The sequence below is a fragment of the Sciurus carolinensis genome, chromosome 17, assembly GCF_902686445.1.
Source record: "Sciurus carolinensis chromosome 17, mSciCar1.2, whole genome shotgun sequence".
NCBI lineage: Eukaryota > Metazoa > Chordata > Mammalia > Rodentia > Sciuridae > Sciurus > Sciurus carolinensis.
The window spans coordinates 43,433,848-43,446,702 of record NC_062229.1 but is presented as its reverse complement, the minus strand read 5'-3'; the positions used below and the strand labels follow the sequence as shown (position 1 = coordinate 43,446,702).

The window sequence follows — 12,855 nt, the reverse complement described above, 5'->3', positions numbered from 1 at the left end:
GAGGAAAGATGGAGTTTTATAAATTTTGGTACAAATTGGTTTACATATTGTGATAATTAAGTTTCAAACATAAAAGTTCAAGAAAAGAATTTGAAAGTCCCTGATTTTAAATACACCTTCATTTATGAAGCATTAGCTGAATGTGGAATATAGTACTGGCTTTAACTTTTTATGATAGACTATTTTCTAGGCTAGGTTGTCAGACTAAAAGATGTTTTCCATAAAGGTTAAGTTTGTTGACAAAGATTCTAAGCAGGCAAATTTAGGCTTGCTTTTGGCTGTTGATCACTGGTATATTCTTGTCAAGGATCTCAAGAAAGGTCTGCAGAGAATAAAATTACCTGATGGATGGCCAGAATCTATTTACTACAGCCTTTACAGAAAGCCACTTTGGATAAATTTCAGAACATAATTGAATCTAAGTAGCCTTAAAGATATTTCCTAATGGAACCCTTAAAAGTGGGCATATTTATGCAGATTAACAGTGGAAGCAGCCCGTGGTAGAGCAGTCCCTGTCTCCTCCAATATTGCAGATAAAACAGGAGGAGAAATGGCATTTTCTTGGGATGAAAATGTATTTTTTTTTTAAATCTATACTTTTAAAATACACAGTAAGAGTTTAAAAATTTTCATTTTATTTTCTTCCTGCTTTAAAAATACTGGAAGAGGTAAAGAAACCAGATGTCATATTCTCACAAAACTTCATTTAGTTACTTATGATTTGGTGAAAGAGTTTAGTTAGTGAACATGTTAAATGTGAAGAGCAGCACCAGACCCCTGGATGGTCATGGGCCATGGATGTTGGAATTTAATTTTATCTTGGACTTAACACTGAGTTCTGGTAGAGCATAGGAAGGAGGCAGAGATGGGATGAGCTGTGTGCTGGAAGCCCAGGGCGCTTACCTTACAGCCTTCACACGTGATGCAGCGGTAGTGATACCCGGTGGCTTTGTCGCCACACACGACACAGAGCTCGTCCTTGTCTAAGTAGCTGGGGATGTACCCTGTGTAGGAGGACAAAGAGGAAGGTGAAGAAACCGTCACTTGACAGATCCACAATAGCTAAGGGCACATAGTCAGAGACAACATCGGTCTCCTAAGAACCACCACAGAAAAACCAAACAGTATCTCTCACTTGAAGAGTGAACATCAGTACAGATGACTTAGAAATAGGTGAGACCCTGTCTGCTATTGGGCGGTGGAGGTACAGCCTGGAAGCCTGTTGGAGTCAGTGAATCAAATACAGATGCTAGGATAGGAGCCACCTGGAGCACTGAATTCTGGGTAACAGACTCATTTTGGAACTCCCCTGCTCCCCTACCATCTTGAGAATTGAACCCGGATCTCTTGCATGCCAGTCAAGCACTCTACCACTGAACTATAACCCAGTCCCAGAAAGGCTTGTTCTTAAAAGGATTGGTGCACTTTGGAGTAGAGGTGAACTCAGTTCCATAGTTGGAAATGTCCCGGAGATCTTTAACCATTCCTGAGGTGAAGAAAGTGGCCTCTGGGGTTTGGCTTTCCTCAGGACCACTGGAAATTTCCAGCAAAGACTAAAACCTAGAGTGCTTAGTTTCTAATGCCCAAGCCAAATTATACTGGCCTGGTCTTTTTCTAAAAAAAAAATAGGGAGTTTAAGTAGAAGGAATAAGGAATAATAATAAAAATCAATCAATCAATCCTGGTAAATTTGTGATAATACACAACCCAACAATACTGGGTGGGGTGAAGTAATACAGAATTCATTGATTAAGGAAGGAAAACCCAACCATAACTCCCTTCGTCAGTGTGTCCTTTAAGTTTGTTAGTTGAAATTTCTTGACCCAGGAAGGGAAAGTTTAAAAAAAAAAAAAAAAGACAAAAACCACCTGCTTCCCTTTCTTCATGTGGAGAAGTGGCTCACACATGAGAGGCTGCTTCAGAGGGGCAAGCACAGGTCTGCACACACTAGCACTTCATCACGGAAGCGGATGGTTCCAGACAAGACCAAACAATCAAGGCATGAATCTTTGGGATGGGAAGAAGGGAGAGGCCCAGAAAAATGAATTTGTTCTTTCTCCTGACCATGGCTCTCATAATTCTTAGACTCAGGCAACTTTTCTTAAAAAGTTAAAATCAGCTGGGTTGAAATGGTCATGACTTACTGTATATTTTACCATGAGCTTTTCATAGACTTGATTAAACTAGGTCGCTGAGGGCTTACCTTTCACAAACAGGAGAAAATGAATCCTTTTCATAATTTCTTAGAAATTATTTTGCTCAGACTTTAATTTAGAAAAGATGTTACTTTTAGGAGGCAGATAAATGACTTCAAAGAGATTTGGTAATGTACAAATTATATTTTAAAATATCACGGCTTTTCTTGGTTTACTTCTGCATCATGCAAACCATGACTCATCTATTGAGTTCACTTCAAGGTTTTCAAAACTCTCATCAACCATTTTCAAAAGAAGTCTGGGAGAGATCTGGGCAGGAAAAGGAACTGAAATGGCTTTTATGTTTAATCACTCATCTATTCATGAATTTGACAAACATTTAGTGTACACTCTGTGCGAGGCACTATGGTAGGTGCTGAGCATGTAAATGAATAAACATGGTTTCTTCCTTTGGGAAGTGTAAGCAACTTGGTGGTTTCTCTAGCTCTGGTCATTCCTCAATGAAGGAAAAAGGTAAAAATGAAGGAAAGTACGTGAGAAATGGAAATCAACTGCTATCTGACAGGGAGAGATTCCAGTTCACACTCAGTAGGATAGTTTTAAACAAAAATGACCAGTGGTGGAGAGGAGGGGGCTTCCTGTGGCACACACACATCTACTTATAAAGTACAAAGCAATTTATACAACAAAGCAACCCAATTATTAGAACAAGCATCTTTCTAGTTAGGCAGATGGAATACACACATTGATGATATTGGGAGAGCTACAGCTTGACTGCTTCTACTTTTCAACTATGTACAGATGACCCAACAGGGAAGTTCTTGGTATGACCTGAGGCATTAGCTTTGCATTGCTGTGACTAAAATTCCTAGCAAGGACAACTTAGAGGAGGAAAATTTATTTTGACCCACAGTTTCAGAGATTTAGTCCATGGTTGATGGACTCCATTGCATCTGGGCTGGAGATGAGGCAGAAGGGCAGGGGAGGAAAGCTGCTCTGCTCATGGTGGTCATGAGAGGTGAAAGAGGTAGAAGATGCACCTTTCCAGAGCATGCCCCCAAGTGACCTGCCTCCCCTAGCCATAACCCACCTGCCTATAGTCACTACCCAACCAGTCCATTCAAACTAGGATGGACTGATTAGGTCATAGCTCTTATAATCTCTGAATAAACCATGTCATCTCTGACTATTCCTGCATTAACACAAGAGCTCGGGGAGACGCCTCATATCCACACCTCAATACGTGTCTGAGAACTTTAATGACCAGAACTAGAGTTGCCCAGATGCTGGTAATTCACCCTCCCCTCACCGTCTCTCATGCTCCCTCATCACACCAGCAGGACACTGAGGATTTCCTCCTCTCTCCTGCTTAATGTTTTAGGTGGCCACACCATCTGACCTTTAGGATTCTGGAAAGTCCTGGAATTTTGGGCTAATTCATTCAGAGTGGGATAGACTCCTTTCATACTGACTGACAGGGGATAGGTGGTTTGCATTACTTCTTATTTTCTTGATGGGTAGAGGTGATTAAATGTCTTTAGTGAAATCATCAAACCTTGTTCAGAAATGTCTACCTGGGTTGGTGGCAGTTGCTCACATGATCATACTAGTGCACCCCACCATCGCTTTCTTTTCTCTTAAGTAGGAGCTCTGAACCATCTTATTTATCTGCAACAGTCACCACAAGTAATGATACATCAATCACTATGCCTAAGTCCATTATTCATCTTTAAATAACTTCCACCAGGGAATAACATCCCACACTTAACGACTATGCAGCTAGGGCTTCTCTTCAGGTTACCAGGTATGCTTGGTGACACTGCATGCTCACCTTCCTCCCAGAGAATGTAGCCACTTGCTGTTCAATTTCAGTGCCTCCACCCTTTTCCTTTTCATATGCACCAAATGAGTCACTTGCTGGCCAATGTGCCCAGTGAGGGAAAATGCCCACACACCACTAATTCTCCTGCCAAGCATGGACACTAAGGGCTGTCATAGAGTCAGTGTTGGGTTCTGTCTAGAAATAAACATGAGGCATGGTTCATTTGAGGAACTGCAACCGTGCATTGTCCCAGGCAATTGCTAAAGGAGCCTCCACAATTAAGCCTCCACGATTAAGACCTCTTTAGTCAACTTTTCATTACCGTGACCAAAACACCTGACAAGAACCATTTAGAAGAGGAAAAGTCTATTTTGGCTCTTGGTTTCAGAGGGTTAGTCCATGGTCAGGCAACTTCATGGCTCTGGGCCTGAGATGAGGCAGCACTTCATGGTGGAAAGTAGGGCAGAGGAAAGCTACTCAGCTCATCGCAGCCAGGAACCAGAGCACTCCACTCACTAAGGACAAAATATAAACACCAAAGGCACACCCCCGGAGACCTACTTCCTGCAGCCACATCCTACCTGCCTACAGTTCCTGCCCAGATAATCCATATTGGTGGATTAATTCATTGATTAGATTATACCTATCACTCTATTCATTTCATCTCTTAAGATTCTTGCATTGGCCCCACATGAGCTTTTAGGGGCCACCTATATCTAAACCATGAAAGGACACATAATAATATGTGGAAAATCAAGACTGATGTATTTTCCCCTGCTCATATTTGCTCACATGTATTATTTTTCCAACTAATGATCTAGGCTGCCACTTTATGGAGCATATTTTTGTGAACACAGACTATTCAATAAAGGACTTGAAAATTGTTTCTAGTTGACATTTGGCAATGTCTAATTGCTAAGTGTAAAACAGGTTGACATGGTAAAATATTGATACAATTAACTTACTATATAATGCAATGGCTTTTAACATATTCACAGAGTTGTGAAACCACCATCCCTGTCAATCTTAGAACATTTTCATCAACCCCAAAGGAAACTCCATACCTCGAGGAGTTGCTGCCTCGTTCCTCCATCACCTCCAGCCTTTCTGCTCTAGGCAACCACTATTCTACTTTCTTTCCATGAATTTGCCCATTCTGGACATTTCATACAAATGGGATCATACCATACATGGTCTTTTGTGGCTGACTTTTCCCTTAGCAGAATGTTTTCAAGGTTCATCCACGTTTCAACTAATTAAAAAGAAATATTCTAAGAGGAACTTGGAGTGTGGATGTTTTCAAGGTTCATCCACATTTCAACTAATAAAAAAAAAATTCTAAGAGGAACTTGGAGTGTGGAAGGGGAAATCATGCAGCAGATGGCAAGCTTGGCTTTTTGGTTTAGACTAGGTTCCATGCTTTCTCCTGAATAGGTGAAATCAGAAGTCTGGCTAGTTTAATTGTTTTTAGTGAATGGTAGGTAACAGTGTGGCAGGTCCTAGGAGGAGAAACCCTGGTACATCTTGTCACTTTGGCAGACATACAACCCTTAGGGAATGGAATATGAAGCTGATTAATCTTGACGGTAGATCTAAAGTAGAAGGTGTACCTAGGAAGAAGGGGAGAGGAGCAGAGTTTGAAGATACTTTTGTCTGGCTGATCTGACCTGTATAAGACTACCTGCTTACCAGTCCTGGAGTCTTACGGGAACAGTTGTTCTCCATGGTCATGGGAAATACTCTGCGGCTCAGAGAAGTGAAGAAGTACCTAGAAGCTACCCTGTTCATCTGAGGAACTGCCTCTGCAAGTTTTCTCAAGTAATTGCTAAAGAAACTTGGTTAATAACCCCCCAAAGAACTTAAGATGAATTCTGATATGTCTTAGAGAACTATGAAACTCATAGCCACCAAGAACTCTGGGTGGATTAGGGACAAGATTCAGGATGAGACTCTTATTTTAACACTCCTAAAGCAGCTAAATTACTGGCATGCTTATCCATTCTTCCAATTTATATTGAACTTCTTCAATTCATCCTATATCTCAGACCCTTCTTTTTAATTATTTGTTCCTTTTGGGTATGCATCACAGTGTATTTTGGTATATTGTACATACATGAAGTATAACTTATTCTAATTAGGATCCTATTCTTGTGGTTGTATATGATGTGGAGTTAACTTGTCAGACCTTTCTTATTTAAACTTTTTCACCCCTTACTAATACCTTCTTCTTTATGCTACTTCTTTACATACCTAAAACCCCTAAATGGTGTATCCTTTAGCTTTCCCCCGCTACTAATCGTGATTCCTTTTACATTCAACTCTTGGTGTTAGGAATCAAGCATAGTATCACGTTAATCTTTAACCCTGTGATGAACACTATATCAATTAAATAACCCATTCATACACACATTTAACAAACATGGATGGACCTTCTGTGTGTACATTACTGGGCAAAAACTTGAAACACCATGCACTTGAGAGACTTTCTTTCATTGCTGTCTGCAGACTCCCAACAGGACTGCCCCAGGGTCTCCCACTTCACAAAATCTTTCCTCAGAACAGCCACTGATGTCCCTCTGCGCCCTTTTGAAGTCATTGAGCATCTTTTCTTTATATTCTGCCCTTTGGCTGGTTGGGTCCTTGGTACTGGGGTATAGAAAACACTGGAGTTCCAAGGCTTCAGACTTACATGCATTGGGATAGATTAGTAGAAGCAGGAGGAGGACCAGGTCAGAGATCAATCCATGACAAGGGGCTCTGGACTCCTACCTGGGGTCCTAAGGTAGGAAAAGGAGCAAAGCAGTTTTGGATTATTTGTTTTGACTCAAGTTCTGGAACTAAACCATTGATTGTTGGGCCAGGCTAGGGTGCAATAAAATTTCATGCACGAGAAGTCCTAGCTGAGTGTCCTTCTCCCTGTAGACTCAAGTTCTTAGTAGCCAACATAACGTTCAATCCACAATTAGAGTGAAAACACTTGAAAATGCAAATCACTAAGAAAGGAAATAAATTGGTATAATGAATTTCAGTCAGAATTTTAATCAAAAGGGTACATGTACTGGCAGTCTATAGTGCTTGGCTCACAGAGTGTTTTAAAAAAATCTGAGCCAAGTTTTAAAAAGAGATTTCACATAAAAATCCAGAATCCTTGCTTCATGTGAAAGGTTGGCAACCCCAAGCCCAAATTCTCACAGGGCAGCAAGGAATTGCATTGAGAAGGCAGCCCTACCTCCCCACACCAAGGCTTCCTTCCTGCTTCTGTGGTCAGCACCGATCCTACTGTGTCCAATTATGACTCAGTGTTCACTGCCCTTTGTCTTTATTCTTGAATTATATCACTGTATAAGAAATATTTCACAAATTTTTATGTTTATCAAAAGGGAGAAGTAGTCTAAGAAAAATGAAAGAGAACCTATTTTTTTATGAAAGCAAGAAAGACAAACATTATGCGTCATGGTTGAAAATTTTAAATTAAGCTGGTGTTATAAGAAAGGTAGCATTATTTCACATCTGCACTCTGGCACTTGTGAGATTCTGGGACTTTGGAACTAATGAAGGTATGGATTAGGAAGTGGGAAGGGAAGAAGGGTCATCAAAATAGATGAGAGTGACTTCTGAGAGTCCATTTATGGCTTTTGGCTCATACAGTTAGATCCACAATGATTTGTGTCCTGCATACTTGACAAAAATAAGTTCCTTTTAATTTAAAAATTGATTCAGAATGGAATTCAATGTTATAATTCTCAAAATATTATCAGTTCTTCAGCTGTATGTTGTATGAAGGGGAAGAGGCTGGTTGCCCCTTTCCTTTTCATCAGGAAAATACCACTGTTGTTCTAAGCTGAACAGGCCTCTGGTCTACTTGCAGGCTTACCCTGCACTCATGGTATACGTGCACCTTACAGAGTGCTAAGAACCCAGTGCCTTCATGGTACTTATGATGTAGATAGATTTGATAGAAATGAGCACACATGATGGAACAACCCAAATCCAGGCTATAAAATGTGATCTATCACAGAACCGCCCTTGGGGTAAAGAGTAAGAGAAAGGTCAAGAGGGTGGATTGGAGGAAGGCTGCATTTCCAGTTTCTCCCTGGCTCAGGCTTTAAGGAGTGGGAATACTGCTTCTTAGAGAGGTAGGTAAAAGAGGGAATTCACTGAAATTCAGTATCAGACAGTAGGACTCTTTTAGAGACTTAGAAATTTGAGTGCACTGAATAAAGAACAAGAAAGAGTACGTTGGACCCAAGATAGTCTCAGCAATGATAGTGGCACCAGCTCACTGCAGAGGGAAGGGATAACACAAACAAACACAATGGGTAAGTGTGAGATGAGGAAAAACTGTAGAACATAAAAACCAGCCTGAACATAGGTGAACTAGAGTCTGCATAATGAGCTGGTATCTGGAAAGTTCTCTGAATTTCTTACTGAAAAGCAGAGAGCTGAGGTGAACCTATCTTGTTACAGCCATGCTATAGCTGGTTGCTGTGGGAGCCCGGAGATCATAGCAAGCTTGCCATATCGTCCTGGCAAGTACCTACTCTGTGGCCTAGGGTGTACCTAACAGAACATGAATCCAACAGGCCTGGGCAAGTCTGTACCCAAGGGCAACTCACTTTGCCTTCAAGTCTGGAAGTGCACGTGACCAGCTGAAGTAGGTTGGAAAACTGAACAGGTGAGCATAATTACACCTGGGGTCTGAACCTGGGAAGGCAACATTCATGGGTAGCACAGTGTGAGAGACCCGTGAAGAGTTGGCTGGCCCACCCTATGAGAAGAATTCTTGGCAGGCTTTTAAGATCCAGATGCCCAGGAGAAACCAGTATCAGTCTGGCCCTAGGGGGTGTGTTGATCTAATCTCCAGAGAAGATACTACCCAATAAAGTCCCAAAGGTCTAACTAGAGCTAAGCCCCAATCACCAGAACTCCCCACTTAGAACTCTGCAGCTGCCCCACCCTGGGAGTGCACTGATTGGGTCAATCTGGACAAAGCACCCATCAATTGCCCTTCCTGTTCTGTCCTACCTTATACTGATGAGAGGGGGACTGAGAGCTATTTCAACCAACTTCAGTTTTAGGCCACTACAGCTGGCAGCTCAGTGACCAACACAAAACGAGGAAGGGTCTAACAACCCCCAGTCCTTGCTCTCTCTTGCACATAGCCTGAAATGGAATGAAGGACAGTCAGGCATGGGCAGTGATTGTCCATCCTCATCAACAGTTTTGTCCACCTCAGGGGACACAATTCTTTTATTTTTCATTACGAATTTTTTTCATGTATATATATTTGTCTTTCTGTGCTGAATGGTGTATGTATGTTTGTTTCTCTTGTGTCTTTTTCTCTTCTTTGTCTTCTAAATTGCCAAATTTTCTTGTTCTCTTATTTACATTTTCTCCTCCTCCATTATAGCCATAATTTGCTACATCTCTTCTGCTTTCTCTCTGTTATCATTTTGAATGTACTAAACTTTATTTTCCTATTGCATTTTCTTTTCCCTTAGTGGACTTTTTTTTTTTAAGTGTATTTTGCAACTATTTGAATAATATAATTCCTGCCCCCACCATTCATGTAGTTGTAGCTATTAGTACTGTGGGACACATGCTGTTTATTTTATTGCCAGATCTAGTTCATAGCTATTGATTGTTTTTGATGTTTGTAATGGCTGCCCCCACCACTTCTATTTTTGTGGTAATTAGTGATATAGATGTCATAAGAGGCACTAGATTTTTTTTTTAATAATGTTCTGTCCTACCTTATACTGATGAGAGGGGGACTTGTTTGCTTCTGTTGCTGCTATTGTTTGTTTTCCCCCTCTTATGTGACATTCTGGGAATCTACTGGGACACTACAAGTTCACAGGGTAGAGACTCTGCTGCTGAACAAATCCTAGAAAAAAGACAGTGCACCTTGCTCTGCAAACAAATCAACCATGCTCAAATTTCAGCAATACTTTAATACAAAGAAAGTAAGAGACAAAACCCCGAACTAATGGCCAGGTCCCATGTAGGAATTGTATGGAGGGCACTCAGGTCCCACTCATGATAATCCCATTCCTATACTATAAAGAGTGTGGACACTACACCTTTGAGGGGTCTCAGTCTACATCACTCCCATACTCCTTCAGAATGTACAGTTGTCAGGTGAAGGAAAGCAATCACAGAACACGTACCCCACATGCCCTGCTGAGTAGAATTGGTAGATCTACAAGAAGGACCCCACTCTTTTGAGACCTATAGGGAAAGTTCTGACACAATATACACCATATCGAAATACACTCATCATCTAAAGGACGAGCAGGGAAGCTACACTATATACCCACTTAGAAATATATTGAAAAATTAACAACCTGATATCCCAGAACACTTTGGCAAGAGAAGGTTGAGCCCTAAAAAAGGCCCACATGAGAGTGGAAGAGAAATTCATCCCAAAACATACATAAAACCCAACACAGGAATATAAGAAATATGAAAAAACAAGGTCACATGATCCCTCTTAAAGTTTGTAATTCATCAACAACTGACTCTACAGATATTTTGGATGAAATACCAGATAAAGAATGCTAAAGAATAATTATTAAAATGATCAATGAATTTCCAGAGAATGCAGAAAAATGAATTGAGTACAGAATATGAATGATAAAGTCAATAATGATAGAGAGATATTGAAAAAGAACTGAAAGACACAGTAAATCAAATGTTCAGTTGAAAGTCTGATAGAGTAAGACCATGCTGGAACAGAATCTCAGAGTTGGAACAAAGTGGTCAGCCTTGACTCTTCAGATAGTATTAAAGAAAACAAGTAACCATGACCAGAATATACTAGATCTCTGGAGCAACATTAAGAAATCAAATTTAAGAATCACTTGCATTGTGAGATGCAAGCTAATGGCATGGATAAACTCTTTAGAGAAATAACAAAAAATTCCAAACCTTGAGAATGAGACGGACATCCAGATATGGGATTCATTCAGAACCCTAAATAGATAAAATAAAAAAAGAACCTCTCCATGACACATTATGATTAAAATGCCTGACATAGAGAACAAGGATAGAATTTCAAAAGTCTCAAAAGAAAAATGTCAGGTTGCATTTAGAAGCAAGCCAATCAGAAGTACTTCTGATTTCTCAGCACAAATTCTAAAGCCCAGGAGGACATAGAATGATGTGTTCCAAGCCCTGAAAGAAAATAACTGTCAAACAAGATTGCTATATCCAGAAAAGCTATCCTTCAGAAATAAAGAAAAATTAAAAACTTTTCAAGATTGGCAGAAACTGTAAGAATTCATGACTACTAAGCCAGGGTGGCAGTACTTAAAGAAATACTCCACACAAAAGAAAAAACAAACCCTAGAACTTACAAGTGAACAAATCTCATTAGAAGGGTGGTGAAACAAATGAGAAACAGGACCAAATTAAATGTTAGAAATCAACTGGCAAGAATTAATAAAAATATCCCTATAACAACACTGAATGCAAATGGTCTCTTCAATCAAAAAACAGGTTGGCAGAATGGATTAAAAAACAAGACCCAACTATGTGTAATTTGCAAGAGACACACTTTTACAGGCAAAGACAGCCACAGGCTGAAAATGAAAGGATAAAAATAGACATACCATACAAATGAAGTCTAAAAACAGGAGTAAGTTAGTTTTAAATCCAACAAAGCAAATTTCAAACCAAAATTAATCAAAAGAGACAAAGAAGGTCACTAATACTGGTAAAGGGAATAATCCAATATGATATAACAATAGTAGATATTTATGACACAAACACTGGTGAACTTAATTACATAAAATAAATACTACTGAACTTAAAGACTCAAACAGACCCCAGTACAATAATACTGAGTGATTTGACAAACCTCTCACCCTCTCACCCTGATACATATGTCACCCAGACATATGTTCATAAAGACTCTTCAGACCTAAAAGATGACATAAATCAAATGAACTTAATAGGTACTTATAGAATATTTCACCCAACAAGAACCAAATTCACTTTCTTCTTAGTTGCTCATGGACTCTTTTCCAAAATAGACCATATTTACACCATAAAGCAACTATTAGCAAATGCAAAAGAAAATTGATATAATTCCTTGCATCTTATCATAATGGAATCAAGTTAGAAATCAGCATAAAAAAATCGAAACTGTATATACAAAGGGAAATTAAATAACACACTTTCAATGATGAATGGATGATAGAAGAAATTAGGAGAAATTTAAAAATTCTTACATTCAAATGAGAATAGTGATACAACATACCACAACCTCTGGGACACGTTGTTTCTAAGGGGAATGTTTATAGCTATGAGTACCTACATAAGAAAATCAGAAAGATTCCAAATAAACAACCTAATGTGTCTCAAGCCCTTGAAAAACAAGAATAAACCAATTACAAGCCCTGTAGAAGGAAGGAAATAATTAAGACAAGAGCCCAAAACCAAAGAAATAGAGAATAAAAAAGCAATATAAAAGATCAATGGTATATATACACAATGGAATATTACTCAGCCATAAAGAATAAAAAATGGATGGAGTTGGAGAATATCATGCTAAGTGAAATAGGCCAAGCCCCCCAAACCAAAGGCCTAATGTTTTCTCTGATAAGTGGATGATGATACATAATGAGGGAGGGTCGGGGGGGGGGGGAGAGAAGAATGAAGGAACTTTGGATGGTGCAGAGGAAAATGGGGCAGGAGGTGGGGGAAGGAAAGATAGTAGACTGAGACAGACAGTATTACCCTATGTATATGTATGATTACATGAATGGTATGAATCTACATTGTGTACAACCATAGAAGTGAAAAGTTGTACCCCATTTGGGTACAATGAATCAAAATTCAGTCTGTAAAAATAAAAATTTAAATAAAATAAAA

The 12,855-nt window shown here is 39.6% G+C and overlaps 1 protein-coding gene across 4 annotated transcripts in view; it reads right to left on the bottom strand.

The window, feature by feature from the left end:
* Positions 1-12,855, bottom strand: part of Thrb (thyroid hormone receptor beta) — a 376,546-nt gene that overhangs the window by 33,113 nt on the left and 330,578 nt on the right. For all 4 annotated transcript variants that reach the window (XM_047530284.1, XM_047530280.1, XM_047530281.1 and 1 more), the window contains exon 5: positions 904-1,004. In XM_047530284.1, the coding sequence (XP_047386240.1) occupies positions 904-1,004 (101 nt within the window). The remainder of the gene's footprint in view (positions 1-903; positions 1,005-12,855) is intronic.